Source organism: Mobula hypostoma, chromosome 1 (assembly GCF_963921235.1).
Source record: "Mobula hypostoma chromosome 1, sMobHyp1.1, whole genome shotgun sequence".
NCBI lineage: Eukaryota > Metazoa > Chordata > Chondrichthyes > Myliobatiformes > Myliobatidae > Mobula > Mobula hypostoma.
In genome coordinates, this window is record NC_086097.1 from 114,094,290 (window position 1) to 114,114,624 (window position 20,335).

At 43.0% G+C, this 20,335-nt stretch overlaps 1 protein-coding gene across 2 annotated transcripts in view; it reads right to left on the minus strand.

The window, feature by feature from the left end:
• Positions 1-20,335, minus strand: part of dipk1c (divergent protein kinase domain 1C) — a 40,100-nt gene that overhangs the window by 16,996 nt on the left and 2,769 nt on the right. For both annotated transcript variants that reach the window (XR_010016306.1, XM_063034996.1), the window contains exons 2-3: positions 9,608-10,303; positions 152-316 (exon numbers count right to left, since the gene is read on the minus strand). Coding sequence is in view for 1 of the 2 variants with exons in the window: in XM_063034996.1 (XP_062891066.1) it covers positions 152-316; positions 9,608-10,303 (861 nt within the window). In the remaining variant the exon portion in view is untranslated. The remainder of the gene's footprint in view (positions 1-151; positions 317-9,607; positions 10,304-20,335) is intronic.

Consider the following 20,335-nt stretch of genomic DNA (forward strand, 5'->3'; position numbering starts at 1 on the left):
GGAAGCTGATATAGTAACTGAGTTATTAATAGTGAGCACTAGTCATAGTCCACAACCAGTAACTCCTCCTATACATCATTATATATGGACATAAAATTTGAAGAATGGATAGGAATACATTCAATTAACACAAAGCAATGTTTTAACTAACCTGCAGGTTGCTATTTAAGCGCTGAGCTCTGCATCTTTTTGTCTTTAAATTACATTGTGAGAAACAGTCGAAAAAGTTGCAGTCTTCATCTTTTGTACAATTTTGATAAAGGATGTCACGCATCTTGGGTTCAAAAAAAGCCATATCCACATCTATTGCAACAACCTAAAACAGAAGGATGGAGATCAGGAAGTGTTTCCAAAATAATATTCGAAGTAAAAATTAATAATGCAACATATTGTACCTCACTAATGTTTCTCTTTGATGAAATAAGTTTACTTACACAAATCCCAAAAGGACTGGCAATGCCATTATCAGTCATTAATGCAAAACTCTTCAGTAGCACTCCTCTAATAGGAACATTAACACATCAGATTTGCGAATTTGTAATAACATCAAGAAGTTTGACAAAATGTCACATCTGCACAGCAAAGAGTATCCTGACTGGTTGCATCATGGTCTGGTATGGAAACACCAATGCCCATGAATGGAAAAGCCTACAAAAAGTGGACACAGACCAGTCCATCACGGGCAAAGCCTTCTGCGAGGTCATACTCTCTTCTCGCTGCTGCCATCAAGAAGCAGGCACAGGAGTAATAATAGGAGGCAAAATTGACATAATTTTTTATGCTATTGGAAGGAAGTATCGGGAGAATGTCAGAGATAGGTTTTTTACACATTGTGTGTTTGTTGTTTTTGGATAAAGTGCCAGATCAGCAGAGCAGTATCTGGATTCAAATTCAGTTCATGCTTTTTATCTAAATCCATATAAGAGCATAGAATATGGACCAGTACAGCACAGGAACAAGCCCTTCAGCTCACAATGTTGTGCTGAGTCAGCTAAGAGGTAAATTAAAAAAACCCAAAGTCCAATCCCTCCTACCTACATCATGTCCATATCCCTCCATCTTCCTTACATTCATGTACCTGTCTATAGCCTCTAATGTGTTTGCTTCTACCACCATACCAGGTAGTGCAGTCCAGGTACCCACCACTCTCTGAGTAAAAAAACTTACCCCTCACATCCCCTTTGAACCTACTCCCTCTCACCTTCAATGCATGCTCTTTGGTATTCGAAATTTCCACTCTGGGGAAAAGAAAACACCCTGTCTACTCTATCAATGCCTCTCATAATCTTACAAACCACTAATTTATCCCCGGTGGAATTCTACTGTCCACCTCTTGGCAAAGTACTTTAGGAATGAAAACATGGTTATGGAGAGGCCAAAGGAAAGATTTGTAATGGTAAGATCCTAAGGGAGGGTCTCTGCTCAAAATGTGGACTTGTTTTTCATCTCCATAGCTGCTGCCTGACCCACTGAGTTATTTTAGCATTTCGTGTAAGTTGCTAAGGTAGTTTTAGGAATGGGAATTAATCTATGGAGGTGAAGAACCAGTCCACGTTTTGAGCAGAGAAGCTGGTTTGTTCTCATAACAGTGAAGTGCAAGACATTTGTCAACAGTCATGAAAAGAAAACATTTAAAGACTTTACATATTGAAAATCTGTCTCTAGTGCCTATAAGGAGAAAGAGATAAAAGTTTACGTCATTGGCATAAAAGCCACGTGATACACAGAAATAGTTAGAATATTGTGTGCGGTACCTAATAGTATAGATGATATAAATTCAGTAGTGATATTCAAAAGGCAAGCAATCAATGAGCCAATTAATCAAATAAATAAATAAAGGGATGGATGAATGAATGAACAAATGAATAGATTACTAAACAAGCGAATGGAGTGAAAGATGCTTGAGATTTAGGAAAGGAGTAGGGGGAAAGGGGTTAAGTGGATTGCTCTTACTAGAGCAAGTGCAGGCCCAAGAGTTGTGGGACCTGATACTGAGCTGAAATACTTTATAATTCAAGATCATTGAACAGTTTGTGAACCTTAGGATCTCTCATTATCAGAGAGCCACTACTTTTTCAGCAAACAGTACCTGAGTCCAAAACCCTTAGTTTGGTGACCATGACCATGTGTTTTTGCCTTGTTGGATTCTTTTCCTGCTGCGTCTCTAAGTTTCTCAGGCACTTCCCATCCTGGCTACATCTCACTCACCAAAGGCCAGTGACAAGCCAGCAATATCCCAGTGGTGTTCACTAGTGACAGTAATTCACACGAGAGACTATTTACAAGTTGATGAGTGCGAGTGTACCTGTGCGTGCATGCATCTGGGGTTGTAGTTTTGTGTTTATGTACCCATGAGTGTGTTTGAATATTTTGTCTGTTTCATTTTGTGTGTATGTACAGTACTGCGGAAAAGTCTTCGGCACACGTATAAAAATGCCAGAGTGCCTCAGATTTTTTGCACAGTATCATATTTGTCAACGATGAGTGGAGAGCAACTTTGAAAATCTGGCGAGAGCGAAGGATGTTGGGAATGGTGAGGATGGATTTCCACAGGAGGGTTGTGGGACAGTTGGCAGAGAAGGAGTGTCAGGGGTAGTGGGGTATGGTGGAGCAGGTACAGATCCACCAGCCCTGAGACACCAGGCAAGGTCAGTTGTTTCCAAACAATTTATTGATCATTGCGAAATGTCTCTCTGATCCTTCCCGCTCCTTCCCCTTGCCTCAACCATGATTCCCCTCTCCCTGCCCTCTTCCCACTCTCAGTCCACAATAGAGACCCATATCAGAATCAGGTTTATCATCACTCACATATGTCATGAAATTTGTTTTTGCAGCAACAGTAATAAAATACTATAATAAAATTATTATAGTATTGTGCAAAAGTCTTAGGCACCCTAGCTATATATGTGCTAAGATTTTCGCACAGTACTGTATGTGTGTTATTTATGGTGCATATTCATATTGAGCCTATGAGTATGTTTGCATGTGTAACTAAATGATGCTTACTATGCTTTTTTTTGTATGCCTGTTTTTCTTGTATTTTTGTATATGATTAGTTTTGTGTTTGTGCATGTCTATGTTTTTGTATCCCATTTGTTTTGTGATGTATCTTTCCACATCATCTTTTTCTGGATGTGGGGATTACTAAAAGACCAGTGTATTGTGTTCATTCCCTCGAGAAGGTGGGGTTGAGTTGCCTTCTTTAACCACTGCAGTCACTGCGGTAAGATCTGCTATTTGTGCTGGAGGACAGTGATTCCAGGATTTAGATATGGTGATGATGAAGGACTGGCAATTTCCTTCTAAGTCAGGATGGTGCGTCCCTTGGTGGGGAACCCGCAGATGATGACATTCCCCTGCCCTTTGTCCTTCCTGGGATGGATGGTGCAGGTTTACGAGGTGCTGTTAGATTAGGCCGAGCAAGTTAGACCAAAGGGCTTGTATGTGCTGTGGTGTTCTGTGTTCTAGGTAGTTGGTAAACACTGCAGCCATTTTGTGACAGTAGTAGAGGAGATGAATGTTTATAAGGAAGATAGAATTTAAAACAGTACAGCACTGGAACAGCCCTTTCGCCCTTGATGTTATTAAATTACTAATCGAATGCCTGACTAAAACTAATCCCTTCTGCTTACACAATGTCCATATCCTTCCATTCCCTGCACATTCATGTACCTATCTAAGAGCCTTTTGAATGCCTCTATTGTGTTTGCCCTCGCCATTGTGCCAGGCGCAGCAATCCAGCCACGCACCACTCACTGTGTAAAATTATTTGTCCCACACATCTCCATCTCTTATGTCAAATGCATGCCTTTCGGTATTAGGCATTTCAGCCCTGGGGAAAAAAGATGTGGGCTGTCTACTCTGTCAACGTCTTTCATAATCTTATGAGCGTCCATCAGGTCTCCCTTCAGGCCCTGCTGCTCCAGAGAAAATAACCCGAGGTTGCCCAGCCGCTCCTTGTAGTATATGTCTTCTCATCCATGAGCATCCTGGTAAACCTCCTCTGCACTCTCTCCAAAGCCTTGACGTCCTTCCTATAATGGTCTGATCAGAACTGAATGTAATACTCCTGATGTGGCCGCACGAGAGTCCTATAAAGATGTAATACCTGACTCGTGAACTCAGTTCCATGAGTAATAAAGACAAGCATGCTACTTTCCTTTTTAACCACCCTATCAACCTGTGTTGCCACTTTCGGGGAAATATGAGCTTGGACTCAATGATCCCTCTGATCATCAATACTGTTAAGGATTTTGCCACTAACAGTGTACTGCCTCTTTACATTTGATCTTCTAATGTGCAACACTTCATACTTGACTGGGTGAAACTCCATCTGCCATTTCTCTGCCCATATTTACAAATGATCTGTATCCCACTGTCAGTCTTCTACACCATCCACAACACCACCAATCTTCATATCATCTGCAGATTTACTAACCCACCCATCCATGGTTTCATCCAGCCCATTTGTATGCAGTATACCACAAACAGCAGAAGTTCCAGTACAGACCTCCAGCCAGAATAAGTCCCGTTGACTAAATTCACCACCCATCTTGGCATCCAAAGTTTCCCGGCATTGCTTTCCTTCTTACTGGTACCTACCTGTCCTCTACTCATAAAGTTGGTTTTTTAAACACCACTCACATGTCAGATATGGACTGGCCAAGAAATGACTGTTTGCAATTAACTCTCCCTAGTTCCTGCCTGGGCCAGCTGGTGGTGTAGTGGCATCAGCACTGGACTTCAAGGCTGAAGGTCCTGAGTTCAAACCCAGCCAGGTCCCAACCTGGGCAACAGCAGTATCTGGGCGGAAGAAAGGCCTGGCAATCTACTTCTGTATCTTGCCATGAAAACGCTGTGGTCTATGAGGTCACGAAGAGTCGGACACAACTGAGCAACAAAAGTTCCTGTCTAATGCTCTCATAATTTGCCCTGCTCTGATTTACTTCTCTTCCACAAGGTCTATGCTTATCTTTAAAACTTAAAGAGTTCTCACTGTCCTTCCACTTAAAGGTGGCTCACCTGGTCAGGCTCATTACCCAACATCAGGTCCAGTACAGCCCCCTCCTTTTGTTGGACTATCTATATATTGATTTGAGAAACCCTCCTGGATGCACCTAACCAATTCTAACCCATCCAATCCTCTTGCATTAAGGAAATCTCGGTTTATATTAGGAAAACTGGAGTCACCCACCACCATGACCTTTTTGTTTTAACACCTTTCCCAAAACTATCACATATCTATTCTTCAGTGTCTGTGGACCTCAGGTTGGGAACCCCTGGTTTAGAAAGATTGATGGGGAGCTAATGAATTAGACTATTTGTTCTGAACAGCAGAGAGCTTTTTAAAGAATTTAATGGGTAAGTGGGGTGTTTCATTACATTCCTGACTTGTGCACTGTAGATGGAGGAGAAGCCTTGGGTGAGAGGAGGTGAGTTATTCATCACAACATACCAGAGCCAAGTGACCCTTGAGGGCTGCCCCCAGCACAATCCTCAAAATAACACATTCACTCTATGTTTCAATATGCATGTGACAAATGAAGGTTTACCTTTGTAAGTGCTGTTTAATAACACTGTCAAATTAACTTCCATAATTTTGCTGATTATTGCAATAGAGTAATTGGGCAGGAATTAGCCGGATGGGATTTTTCCTGCTACTTGTCAATGGGACAAATTTGTGCAATTTTCTCCATTGTCAGCTAGATGTCAATACTGTGACTTTATTGCAACAGCTGGGCTAGAGATGCAGCTATTTCTGGAGCTCAGCTCCACAGTAGCAATGTCGCCTGGCCAATGGTCTTTTGTGTGTCCAGTACTCTCGGACATTTCTTGACATTGCATAGAATAAGGTCATAAGACACAGGAGTAGAATTAGGCCATCTGGCCCATTAGGTCCGCTCCGCCATTCCATCATGGCTGATCCCTCTCAACTCTATTTTCCTGGACTCTCCCCATAACCTTTAATGCCCTTACTAATCAAGAACCTATCAACTCCTGCTTTAAATATACCCAATACCCTGACCTCCATAGCTATCTGTGGCAGTGAGTTCCACAGATTGACCACTCTCTGGCTAAAGAATGTTCTCCTCAGTTCTCTTCTAAAGGATTGCCTTTCTATTCTGAGGCTGTGCCCACTGGTCCTAGACTCTCCCATAACAGGAAACATCCTCTCTATGTCTACTATATATAGACGTTTTCAATATTTGACAGGAATGAATTGAATTAGCTGGAGAATGATTTCTGTGATGGAGAGGACTTCAGATGGAAGATGGATCTCCTGTCTGAAAATGATTGCAAATGCAGCTTTTCTCAAACAGAGGCTAATCCTAGGTTAAATGTTCAAATAATAGTGACTTTGCTGTTAATTAATATCTAATTAAGTCAATATATTTATTCTTGCTCAAAAAGGTGTAAGGACTGTTCCTGCTCCTATTTCTCCTGTTCAGTTCAGACACAGCAAAGTGTTGAGTAAATCAAAGCATATGGGAAAAGAAACTAACTTCATAAGTCTTTATACCCAAGTAAGTAAATTGATTTCTTACAATTTTAAAAGGAAGGTTAGTATTAACTAATACTAAATTATTCAAAGGAAGAAGTTCACACTCTTATGAAAGTTAAGTTTATATCCTGAAAACTGACTAAAGCAGGAGAGTAAAGGAAGTATGGAAGGCTGTCGCAAACAAGAGAAATCTGCGGATGCTGGAAATCCAAACAACACACAGAAAATGCTGGAGGAACTCAACAGTCCAGGCAGCATCTATGGAAAAGAGTACAGTCAACGTTTCAGGCCGAGACCCTTCAAGCAGGACTGGAGAAAGAAAGATGAGTGAAGTTAAAAAGTGGGGGAGGGGAGGGGTGAAAGGTGAAAGGTGGAACTGGGAGGAGAGGGGTGAAGTAAAGAGCTGGGAAGTTGATTGGTGAAAGAGATACAGGACTGGAGATGGAGGAATCCAATCGAAGAGGATAGAAGGCCATGGAAGAAAGAAAAGGGGAGAGAAGCGCCAGAGAGAGGTGATGGGCAGGCGAGGAGATATGGTGAAAGAGGGAAAAGCCGATGGGCAATAGTGAAGGGAGGGTATTACCCGAAGTTTGAGAAATCAATGTTCATGCCATCAGGTTGGAGGCTACCCAGGTGGAATATAAGGTGTTGTTCCTCCAACCTGAGTGTGGCCTCATCGCGACAGTGGAGGAGGCCATGGATAGGCATATTGGAATGGGAATGGGAAGTGGAGTTAAAATGGGTAGTCACTGGGGGATCCCACTTTTTCTGGCGGATGGAACGTAAGTGCTCAGCGAGCTGGCTTCCAAATCTGAATCGGGTGCCACACTGGGAGCACCGGACTCGGTATATGACCCCAACAGAATTACAGGTGAAGTGTCACCTCATCTAGAAGAACTGTTTGGGTCCCAAAGTGGTAATGAGGAGGAAGTGTACTGGCAGGTGTAGCACTTGTTCTGCTTGCAAGGATAAATGCCAGGAGGGAGGTCAGTGAGGAGGGACGAATGGACAAGGGAGTCGCGTAGGAAGCGAACCTTGTGGAAAGCAGGGGGGAGGGAAAGATGTGCTTGGTAGTGGGATCCCATTGGAGATGGCAGAAGTTATGGAGAATTATGTGCTGAATGCGGAGGTTGGTGGACTGGTGAGTGAGGGTAAGAGGAAGGGTGGCGGGATGATGGGGTAAGAGCAGATGTGCTTGAAATGGAAGAGATGCGGTTGAGGGCTGCGTTGGTGGTGAAGGAAGGAAAGCCCCTCTCTTTGTAGAAGGTGGATATCTCCTTCGTTCTGGAATGAAAAGCCTCATCCTGAGAACAGATGTGGCAGAGGCGGAGGAATTGAGAGAAGGGGATGGCGCTTTTGCAAGTAATGGGGTGGGAGGAGCTGTAGTCCAGGTAGCTGTGAGAGTCCATGGGTTTATAATAGACATCAGTAGATAAGCTATCTTCAGAGATAGAGACAGAAAGATCAAGAAAGGGGAAGGAAATGGACCGGATGAATTTGAGGGCAGGGTGGAAGCTGGAGGCAAAGTGGATGAAGCCATTGAGTTCTGCATGGGTGCAGAAAGCAGCACCAATGCAATTGTCGATGTCGCGTAGGAGAAGTGGGGGACGGCCACCAGTGAAGTCTTGGAACAGAGACTGTTCCACGTGGAACAGTCCCTACGTGACTCCCTTGTCCATTCGTCCCTCTGCAATAATCTCCCTCCTGGCACTTATCCTTGCAAGTGAAACAAGTGCTGCACCTCTATCTCCACACTCACTGCGATTCAGGGCCCCAAACAGTCCTTCCAGGTGAGGTGACACTTCACCTGTGGGTTTGTTGGGGTCATATACCGTGTCCGGTGCTCCTGGTGTAGCCTCTTGTATATCGGTGAGACCCGACATAGATTGGGAGACAGTTTCACTGAGCACCTACACTCCTTCCACCAGGAAAAGCGGGAACTCCCAGTGGCCACCCACTTTAATTCCACTTCTTATTCCCATTCCGATATGTCAATCCATGGCGTCCTTTACTGTCGCAATGGGGCCACATTCAGGTTAGAGGAACAACACTTTATATTCCAGCAGGGTAGCCTCCAACCTGACGGCACGAACATCAATTTTTCGAACTTCCAGTAATGATTACCCCCCCACCCTTCACCATTCCCCATCACCTTTTCTCTCTCTCACCTTACCTTCCCATTGCTTCCCTCTGGTGCTCCTCACCCTTTTTCTTTCCTCCATGCCCTTCTGTCCTGTGCTATTGGATTCCCCCTTCTCCAGCACTGTATCTCCTTCACCAATAAACTTCCCAGCTCTTTATTTCACCCCTCCCTGTCCCGGTTTCACCTATCACCTTGTGTTTCTCCCTCCCCTCCCCCCACCTTTTAACTCTACTCCTCATCTTTTCTGTTTCTTCAGTCCTACTGAAGGGTCTCGGTCTGAAACATCAACTATACTTTTTTTTCCATAAATGCTGCCTGGCCTGCTGAGTTCCTCCAGCATCTTGTGTGTGTGACCTACTCCTTTCTGAATTTCCTGTACTTTCTCAAGTGCGTGTGTGCGTATGCATGTGTGTGCTGACATCTGAAATTCAGGAACAAAGGCAACAGTGGGTTATTCAACCCATTGAGTCTTTCTATTGGATAGTCACTGAGCTGTAATTCCCAGTTCCTTGTCTTAGTTAAATATCTCTCAATATTCTTAGTTAGCAAAGACCCTTCTCATGGCAATGGGGAGTTACTTTCAGATATTTGATGAGGTTTATATTCTACTTATGCTGTTTTTCTCACTGATGAGACCATGCTGGAAGAACTTGGCTGGTATCTGAACATCAGCAAAGTGAAAAAAAATTTCAGAGCTGATGCAACCTATCTTTTTCTTTTTCTGAAGTTCCATGCTGTGTGATTTTGTCTCCCTTTTTCCCATTTTAGACACTGAAGCTGGTGTAGATTTCTAGTATATATTGAAAGCGTTTGAGTGTTATGGAAGGTTAATTTAGTGTCATCCAGTTCTTGACAACTGTGCACCTCAAATTTATGATATTGATATGTGCATTTATAAACACGGAAAACATGAACCTGTCTTTTTAATGCTGTTATTTTCTGTTCCCACGCACACAATTTACCGTTAGGTCAGCCCTGATGGCAAAGTTCTCTGGCTTGATGTCACAGAGATGGAGCTGGTGGGAAAAGTCATTCTCAAAATGCCTAGCTAGATCTAGGAAGCTAACTGCGATCCCATTAGCTGCCTGCCACAAGGCCTTGCTGCTGCTGCCTCGCCAGGAGTGGGCGCCCAGCTCTTCCAGGGCAAAAAGGTTGTGATGCCAAGCATGTCCAGCTGTGAGGTACTCAACGGCGTAGAAATGACCGCAGGAGCCCACCATTTTGAGAACATGTTTACTGAGATCCTGCAGTAACTGGAAAAAGACATATTCTTCCTGCTGTAGGAGAGACCACATGCTGGCTAGCTCTGCCCTTGAGAAAGAGCTCCTCCTGTTTTTTAAATGCTTGGTCCATAGCTGTGGTACTGTAACATTCTTCACATCCAGACCCAAAGAGTGTTTGATTTCCAAGGCAGTAAAGACCAGGATGTCAATATCTAGAATGGATCCGCTCTCTTGCTCATCCAGCAGGTAAAAGCTGTCATAGCTTAAAAAGTCTTCTAGTTTGGATTTCAGAATTATAGGCCGCCCATTCCAATCAGCCTGTATAACTTTCTTCCCTTTGTCATAGTACAGACATCGTTTATAAACCATTGTCTGTGTGACACACAAGTCCTCGCACAGGTTCCCTGTCAGCAATCCCTGCCGATAGTCACGACACTGTAATAAACATAGAAACCCACAATCAGCTCTATTGCATTCAATCGAAGCAAGCAACACCAAAATATAAGCATCTGGTATATGTGAAGTTAAATCAAGCAAAATAAAACTATGCAGGAAAACTTAACATTAGGTTTGAAATATCATAGAGCAAGGAATAGTTCTCACATGTCTGTGAATGGGATTTGTGGTTTACAAACTCAGCACTGTCCTCCCCAGCATCAAGGCCATCTTCAAAAGGAAGACGTGCTCCCTTCTCATTACTACCATCAGAGAGGAGGTACAGGGGCCTTGAAACACACACTCATTGTCTTAATCAGCCAATGCTCTGCAACTTTACAACACCATCTCTTTCAGTTCCATAACGAAATGAAAGAAATTCATGATTTTATTTCACTTCTTTCAAATCAATCCATGCATCCACTGCATGCTCTGGTGTTAAATGACTCAATGGAGGCATGGAAATTTAAAACCATACTGATGCTTAAATGTTCACTGAGAACTCACACATAATTTTCCCTCAGATAAACTTCAGCAAATACATTCAAGCAATAATAGAATCTGTGGTGATATTTGTTTTCTTTGATGTCCAAGTGATTGTTACTAGTATAATGTTCTAAAGGTCATTCAAAAGATAGTTGCTCATTAATGCAACTATCTAATCAGCCAATCATGTGGTAGCAACTCAATTCAGACATGATCATGTCCAGACCAAAGATCAGAATGGGGAAGAAACATGATCTAAGTGACTTTAACCATGGAATGATTTTTGGTGCCAGAAGGGGTGGTTTGAGTATCTCAGAAACTGCTGATCTCCACGGATTTTCACACACATCCGTCTCTAGAGTTACACACACACAATGCTGTAGGAAGTCAGCAGGTCAGACAGCATCTATGGAAATGAATAAACAGTCAATATTTCAGACTGACACCCTTCTTCAGGACTGAGAAGGAAAGGGGAAAATGCCAGAATAAAAAAGTGGGGGTAGGGGTAGGAGACTAGATGGAAGGTGATAAGTGGGTGGGGAAGGTCAAGGGATGGAGAAGAAAGAATCTGATAGGAGAGGAAAGTCGACCATAGGAGAAAGGAAAGGAAAAAGGGAAGGAGGTAGGGACCCGGGAGGAAGAGATAGGCAGGTGAGAAGGGGTAAAATGTCAGAGGAGGAATCGAGTAAGGGGGGGGGAGAAAAGTTTTTTATCAGATGGAGAAATCTATATTTATTATTATTATGTTTCGATATTCACTCCAGAGTTTACAGAGAATGGAGTGAGTAGCATTTCTCTGGGCGTAATCACTTTGGTATTGCGAGAGGTCAGAGGTCTCACTTTGAAGTGAAAGGGCCACCGTAGTAGATGACCGCACTGGGTTCCACTCCCGTGCCTAATAAAGTGGCCACTGAGTGTATTTTGGAATGAGACAGGAATTTACTAGATAGATAGGCAGATAGATACTTTATTGATCCCAAAGGAAATTACAGTGTCACAGTAGCATTACAAGTGCAGAAATATAAATATTAGAAGAGAAGTAGTAAGAATAAAAAACAATTTACCACAAAGAGTCTACAGGAGGAGGTCATTGCTTCCCTGGCTATAGGTTAACTCATCATGGGGCCTAATTGCTAAGGGTAAGAATGACCTCATATAGAGCTCTTTAGAGCGGCGCATTGTCTTAGTCTATTACTAAAAGTGCTCCTCTGTTCAGCCAAGGTGGCATGCAGAGGGTGAGAAACATTGTCCAGAATTGCCACAGCCTCCAGTGTGTCTGGTTTGACTATTATAATAGAGCCAGCCTTTCTAATCAGTTTATTGAGCCTGTTAGCATCACCTGGTTTGATGCTATTGCCGAACGCATCACCACATGGAAGATTGTACTGTACTGGCAACAACAGACTGGTAGAGCATGTGAAGGAGAGTCATTAACAGGAGAATCATTAAAAGGCTGCTGGACTAGTGTGACTTTCTAAAAACTGGCAATCATTTTCATAAGGAAGAGTTTTTAGCTGGAGTGCTAGACAATGCTATAAAACAGTGGTGGGCAACCCGCGGAGGTATTTTGACCGGCCCGCGAGCGACTTTTCCTCAGCGTGAGTGTTTCACATGACCGCACTGATGGACATGCATGGCGTCTTGTTACACTGGCCCCAGGTTCCGTTTTGTTCCAAACCAAACACTGGTATATACGAAAGACGGGAAGGCAGACTACCTTATTACTATGTATTAGATACTCTCCGTGCACGCACAGGTTTTCAGATGGGATCGTTCAAATTTGTCAACAGAAACCGCGTCACTGTGTTTTAACAAGAAATCCACGCTAAATATACAGATATTTACATGTGCTACGATACTTGTTGAATAACTCGCGTTTCGAAATAAAATCAAAGAAAAACATTCTAGTGGCAATGAATGCAAAACGCAGGAAGGTAGACGCTTAGTACCGAAAAAGCAGTGAAAATGAAGGAAATTCCCGTGGCAGCTACGAAGTCTCAAAACGTATTGCAGAAAAGATGAAGCCTTTTACAGATGGAGAGTTTGTCAAAGAATGTTTACTGGCAGTGGTGGATATTGTTTGTCCTGAAAAGAAATCTTTATTTGCATCTGCAGTATCAGCCTGTCAGCACACGGCGAGTTGAAGAAACGGCAGCAGATGTTAAAAGGATGCTTAAAGGATGCTTAACGGATGCCTGCAACGAATTGCATTTTTTTTCATTTGCGCCTGCTGAGAGTACAGACTTGAGAGACACTGCTTAACTTTCAGTGTTTGCGTGAGGAATGACCTCAACTTTTCAAATTTTCGAAGAGTTTATTCAATTAATTCCTATTAAGGACACGGTTACTGGGGCAGATATTTTTGAAGCTTTGCTGAAAATGATGTCAGAAATGAAACTTAATGTGTCGAAGCTAATTGGGCACCAGCAATGGTGGGACAAAAAAACTAAACTGAGTTCTATGATTACTAATTGGCATCCTCGGTTAAGCACAAATGATTTTCTAGCATGTGTTACTCATTAATTTGAGACAAAACATAACTAGATGTATTTAAATGTATAATTCCCATATTTCAGTTTTAATACTCATTAATACGCGATCCGATCCACAGAGGCGAAAAGGTTGCCGACCCCTGCTATAAAATAAGAGGGATTTTCTTGTTTATTAATTCAGAGTGCATTGTTGTTGTTGGCAATGCTACCATGTATTATCCATCCCACACTGTCTCTGAAACTGAGGAGACAACAGAAATTTAAAGGCATAATGCCCTGTCATTTTAAGGGTTGTATCAATTTCTTCATACTTTTGCATGTAGAATTACACATTCCCACATACTGCAGACATGAAGACTGCCAACGACAGGCCTCTTCACTCATGAAGAAGTAATAAAGAAACTTGGTAAATGGTGTATTGCTCCCCGAATAAATTTCTATGGAAAATCATTATTACTCTGGGTAATTTCCAGGGACAGCAAAGAAATGAGTTTAAACAAATCATAAAACAAAGCATGCCAGGTTCACTTGTAGACTTCAATTGAATCCCCAGTTTGGTAATGATGCTTAATATCTTTAACAGAGTTTCTCAATGTTTTATGTAAAGCAATGGGGACACTTGTGAAACGAACTGGTAAAGCTTCAATATTTCAGATTCTTTGGAGTAGTCAGCAGTAGTAAATCAAGATCTTATTATTTATCAGCCAGTCACCATCTCCCAAAATGAGGAGAAACTTTCTAGCGTCTAGACCTGTACTCTTTCATTTGTCCCCCCATCTCCCCCATCCCTCTCTTAGTTTGTTTCCCAATATATACTTAAACACACTTCTAATAATCGGTAATTAAAATAGCTTGAATTGTTTCAAAATTTTATTCTTTCAGACGATATGTACAGCATGTCGATGACAATGCTCCTATTCTTTGTCCACCCCTGAACTGATGTGGCAATTATGAGTTAACAATATCAGTATGCCTCAAGTCACTTATGTCAGACTAAGTAAGAATAATGAATTTGCTTCTCTGGAGTATTTCAAAACTGTTGCCAGGTCTTGTCTAAAAATCCAACCCAGACACAGACACTTTAACCAAATGTGCTTTTCAGCTACGAGGGTTAATATTGAAATAATGAAATACAGGCATACAGCACTTGATAACTACTGTATATAATGAAGTAATTCCATGATAGCATATTTTATTTATTATGCTTATAGAAGATATTTTTTCAGGGAAAGGTTAAAGGTTCAGGTTTTGCTTGGCTGTTTTAGTTTAAAGAACTTAAGACCTTCGAGAATTGTATTGTCATTTGTGAATGTGGACCTTATTGATGAGGCCAGCATTTACTGAACCAGTTTAACCATTATTATTGAGTAGGCAGTGGTGAATTACCATCTTGAACTGTTTCAGCTTATGCAATGAAAACACTTCCATTTCTGTTAGATCTGGAATAGCAAGATTCCATAAAGATGAAGAATAGCAAACTCTTTTCAAATCAGAACAAGATGTCAATTGAAGACAGCTTACAGTAGTGGTACCCCTATGTACCTACTGTCCTGTCCATGAAAGTGTCACAAGTCATAGTCATAGGATGCACTGGTGAATAAACCATAGCAAGTGCTTCTTTTAGATGGTGAACATTGCAGCCAGCGAGAGTGACTAAAATGAGTAGATGATTAAAATGGCAAATGGGAAGCTGGTCCCTCTTTCAGCTCCTCCCACTTTCTCCAGACTCAAGGGGTAGCCATGGGCCCCAGCTATGCCTGGCTCTTTGTTGTCTATGTAGATCAGTCCACGTTTCAAGCCTCCCCCAGTAATGCTCCCCAGCTCTTCCTCCGCTGCATTGATGACTGCATTGGTGCTGCTTCATGCACACATGCTGAACTCCTCAATTTCATCAACTTTGCCTTTAACTTCCACTCTGCCCTGTAATTCAATAGGTCCATTTCTGACATCTCCCTACCCTTTCTCAATTTTTCTGTCTCCATCTCTGGAGGCAAACTGCTGACTGACATCTTTAATAAACCTACTGATACCCATGGTTATCTTGACTATACCCCTTCCCAGCCTACCTCCTGTAAAAATGCTATCTCTTTTGTCAGCTCCTTCACCTCTGTTCCCAGGATGTGGCTTTCCTTTCTAGGACATCAGAGATGTCTTCCTTCTTCAAAGAATAGGGCTTCCTATCTTCCACCATTACTGCTGCCTTCACCTGCAACTCCTCCTTTTCCCAAACATCTACACTCACCCCAGCCTCTGGCCTAACAGTGATAGAGTTCTTCTTGTACTTATGTATGACGCCATGAGCCTCCACATCCACCATCACCAAAGAGATCCCACCACTATCTTTACCTCCCCCCTCCACCTTCTGCTTTCCACAGGGATTGCTTCCTCCATGATTCCCTTGTCCATTCATCCCTTCACACTAATTTCCCTCCTGGTATTTATTCCTGCAAGCGGCCCAAGTGCTACACCTGTCCCTACACCTCCTCCCTCAGCTCAATTAAAGGTCCAAACAGTCCTTCCAGGTGAGGCAACACTTCACTTACGAATCTGCAGGGTTCGTCTATTGTGTCCGGTGCTCCTGATAGGGCCTCCTCTACATTGGTGGGACCAGTTGTAAATTAGAGGAGCGTTTCATTGAGCACTTCTGCTCCATCCACCAAAAACAGAACTTTCCAGTGGCCAAATGCTTTAATTTCGATTCCCATTCCTGTTCCAACACGTCAGTCCTTGACTTCCGCTTGTGCCAAGATGAGGCCACTCTCAGGGTGGAGGAGCAAAACCTTATATTCCATCTGTGCAGCCTCTGACCTGTTGAAATGAATATTCATTTCTCCTTCCAGTAAAAAAATCCCTTCTCTTCCCTTCTTCTCCTATTCCGAATTCTGACCTCTTACCTTTTCTCACCTGCATATCACCCCGTACCCCCCCCCACGGGCTATCATCCCCCTTCCCTTTCTCCTGTGGTTCTCTCTCCTCTCCTGTCAGATTCCTTCCTTTCCAGCCCTTTATCTTTCCAACTCTTCTGGCTTCAGTTTCTAGCTATCCTTCTTTCCCTCCTCCTGGCACCTCCCCCCTCCTCTACAGTCCAGAAGAAGGGTCTCAGCCCACACCATCAACTGTTTATTCATTTCTCTAGATGCTGCCTGACCTCCTGAGTTCCTCCAGCATCCTTAAATGTGTGGAGCTGGTGAAATAAGTTGCTTTGTGATGAGTACTAGTGAGAAGTTTGCATGCTGCTGGACCCATCCCAGCAAGTGGACTGTGTTCCACAGTGCACCGGAATTGTACTTTGTAGCTGTTTAAAAGGCTTGGGGCATCACAAGGTGAGCCAGTCATTGCAAATGCTCAATATCTAACCCCACAGTGTTTTTGTGGGTGGGGCCGTTCCCCCAACCCCTCCCAGACAGTCAATAATGAAGGATTCACTGACAACAGTGCTGTTGTATGTCAAAAGAGGGCAAATAAACCCCCTTTTGATGGTCACTCACTGGAAATATGTGGTGTGAACTTTACTTTTCTTTTACCAGTCCATGTCTGAATGTTATCGGGTCTTAAAATGTGTGGCCTGTTATCTGATGTACTTCAACTGTACTGAACGCAATCTTGAAGGAATGATCTCGGACTGAAGAAGGCTGTTGATGGGTGCCATGGTAATGTAGCGGCTCGTGTGACACTATTAACACTTGGGGCGCTCCTGAATTCGAAGTTCGTTGCCAGTGCGTTTGCAAGGAGTTTGTATGTTCTCCCCATGGACCGCATGGGTTTCCTCTGGGTGCTCCTGTTTCCTCGCACTGTCCAAGGGTGTTCCAGTTAGCAGGTTAGTTGGTCATTGTAACTTGTCCTGTAATTAATCTAGTGTTAAATAGGTGAGCTGCTGGGCATCGCAGCTCAATGTGTCAGAAGAGCCTGTTCAGGGCCCCTGGTCCCTCTCTCATGTTACCTCCTTGCCCATCCATTGCCTCCCTCTGGTGCTCCTCCCCACCCACCCCCCACCCCCACTTTTTTCTTTCTCCCATGGCCTTCTGTCTCTTTCACCAATCAACTTCCTAGCTCTTTGCTTCATCCCTCCTCCTCCAAGTTTCACCTATCGCCTGATGTTTCTCTCTCCCCTCCCCCACCTTTCAAATCTACTCCTCAGCTTTTTTTCTCCCGTCCTGCCAAAGGGTTTCGGCCTGAAACATCGACTGTACTTTTTTCCATAGATGCTGCCTGGCCCGCTGAGTTCCTCCAGCATTTTGTGTGTGTTGCTCGGATTTCCAGCATCTGCAGATTTTCTCTTGTTTTTGCAGCATCTGGAGAAAGTTCACCAAAGTATTGCAGTAAGGAATTCCTGCAATCTTATACCAGGGTGAGATCACAAGACACCCACAGCAAAACTCTACTTGCTATTGCTTTCCTTCACTGGGATCACTGATAGCAGCTGACATTTCGCCAAAGACCCTTCTTCAGACATTGCAAGCTTTCTCTCAATTAAGTTGTCTGATTTTGCTCTAACTGTGTGGTTGTAATCCAGACAACATGATTTTGTCTCATTTTGTGAAAAAACTGTGTATAGGGAGGAGCATTCAATCACACAGCTATTTAGAAGATAGAACAGAGAACAGAGGATAGTATAGCACAGTACAGGCCACTCAGCCCACAATGTTGTGCTGACCCTTAAACCCTGCCTCCTATATAACCCCTCAAGTTAAATTCCTCCATATACCTGTCTAGTAGTCTCTTAAATTTCACTAGTGTATCTGCCTCCACCACTGACTCAGGCAGTGCATTCCACACACCAACCACTCTCTTGAATAAAAAACCTTTCTCTAATATCCCCCTTGAACTTCCCACCCCTTACCTTAAAGCCATGTCCTCTTGTATTGAGCAGTGGTGCCCGGGGGAAGAGGTGCTGACTGTCCACTCTATCTATTCCTGTTAATATCTTGTACACCTCTATCATGTCTCCTCTCATCCTCCTTCTCTTGAAAGAGTAAAGCCCTAGCTCCCTTAATCTCTAATCATAATGCATACTCTCTAAACCAGGCAACATCCTGGTAAATCTCCTCTGTACCCTTTCCAATGCTTCCACTTCCTTCCTCATCCTTCCTATAGTGAGGCAACCTGAACTGGACACAGTACTCCAAGTGTGGCTTAACCAGAGTTTTATAGACCTGATCATTACCTCACGACTCTTAAACTCTATCCCTCGACTTATGAAAGCTAACACTCCATAAACTTTCTTAACTACCCTATCTACCTGTGAGGCAACTTTCAGGGATCTGTGGATATGTACCCCAGATCCCTCTGCCCCTCCACACTACCAAGTATCCTGCCATTTACTTTGTACTCTGCCTTGGAGTTTGTCCTTCCAATGTGTACCACCTCACACTTCTCTGGGTTGAACTCCATCTGCCACTTCTCAGCCCACTTCTGTATCCTATCAATGTCTCTCTGCAATCTTCGACAATCCTCCACACTATCTACAATCTGGATCACAACCATACAGTGCAGGTTAATAAATCTGCTGAGACATAAGTTAGTTATGATCCTACTTTCAATGGCTAAAGACTGAGGAAACTTCTATTCAGATAAAGAAGAATCTTGTTGGATTATCACGAAAGAGGCAACATGTTCCCAATGCAAATAGTAACATTGCTCACTTCATTCGAAAGGAAAACAATCTTAGCTGGAAATTTGATTTACTGAATCTTACCGAAAGTGACATCATCACTGTGTGATGGCAGTGGGTTTGCTGTCCATGAAGCTCTGAACTCAAATGAAGATCTTAAGCCCTATCAGATATAGATAGCTGTGGGCACCCTCGCTAAACGGGGGTTATACTGTAGCCACCTGCGCTTCAAAGGCTCGATCACATTCCTGTTTATCCTCCATGGCAAGTTTAGCAGCCTATACCCACTATTTGAGCAGTGGGCCTTCCCTCCCTACCAAGAAGATGATACTTTCAGCTAACAAAATAATCTAAGTATAGTTCTTTTATTTTTGGTGATACACATTTAAATATAGATACAATTCTTAAAACAGATTTAAAACTAACAAAGGATTTCAATCTTATATAAAGTGTCCAAACTACAAACAATTTCTAAAACACAAGGGATTTCCAAAACACAGGTACAATTCTTATAACTAAAAAGACATAAAAAGAATGAGTCATCTATCACAGAAATTGTAGACAAAGGAATGGATTCTAGTCACCTTGTCTTTCTGTCATTCTTCCTGTTAATCCTTGACTATTCCTAACAAGCGTGACTGCTCTCTGATATTTATACTGCTTTTTTTTTGCTTCTTATTTTTTCTGATACCTTTGCTGGGAAATTCATATGGATGGTCTAAAATCTCTTGGGGATCAGAGATCCCAGACACCCAAAAGGAATGCTCTAACAGCTGACTCCCTGAGTATATAAATCTCCCAACCATTGATAGATCAGCTATTTCATCTGCTAGGTGATTGTATCAGTCTGGTCAGCAATCTTCCTCGAACTAGAGTAAATAACTTAGCCAGGCCCAGTTAACACTACCCCTTTATCTTACACTGTATCTCTTGAGCACCTAGCCTCATGCTGTGCAGGCATCCTGTGCTCTATGGACCGTGCTGTATATTTACAAAGTTGTCCTTTTAACTTCAGACTGATTATTGCTCGCAGTTTATACTAAGAATTAAAAACTGATTCTTGTTTGCAACAAGAAGCTGAGCAAGGAGTATTTGTTGGGAGTTTGACTTACTCAAAAGCAACTCTTTGGTCCCTGGAAGAATCAGCTGCTGTGTTAGAAAGCTGAGCTTGGCAAAAAGGCCCCCAGGTGTCATGGTCTGGTCCGTGAAGTCTGTATTCTGGTTCACAGTCCGGTCCATCGACCCTTGCTCCAGGTTTTCCTGTCTACCCTGTTTCCGTTCTTGTTGAGCTCTAATTGAGGCAGATGATGCTCGTTGGGGCTGGCTGCATAAATACCTTCAGAGACCAGGGCGTGGCTACTGGATTGTTCTTGTCCTTACTCCTTGTATCCCTTCCTCTGCCTTCTGATTCCTCGCCTGAAGCCTTGCCCGGTAACTCTCGCC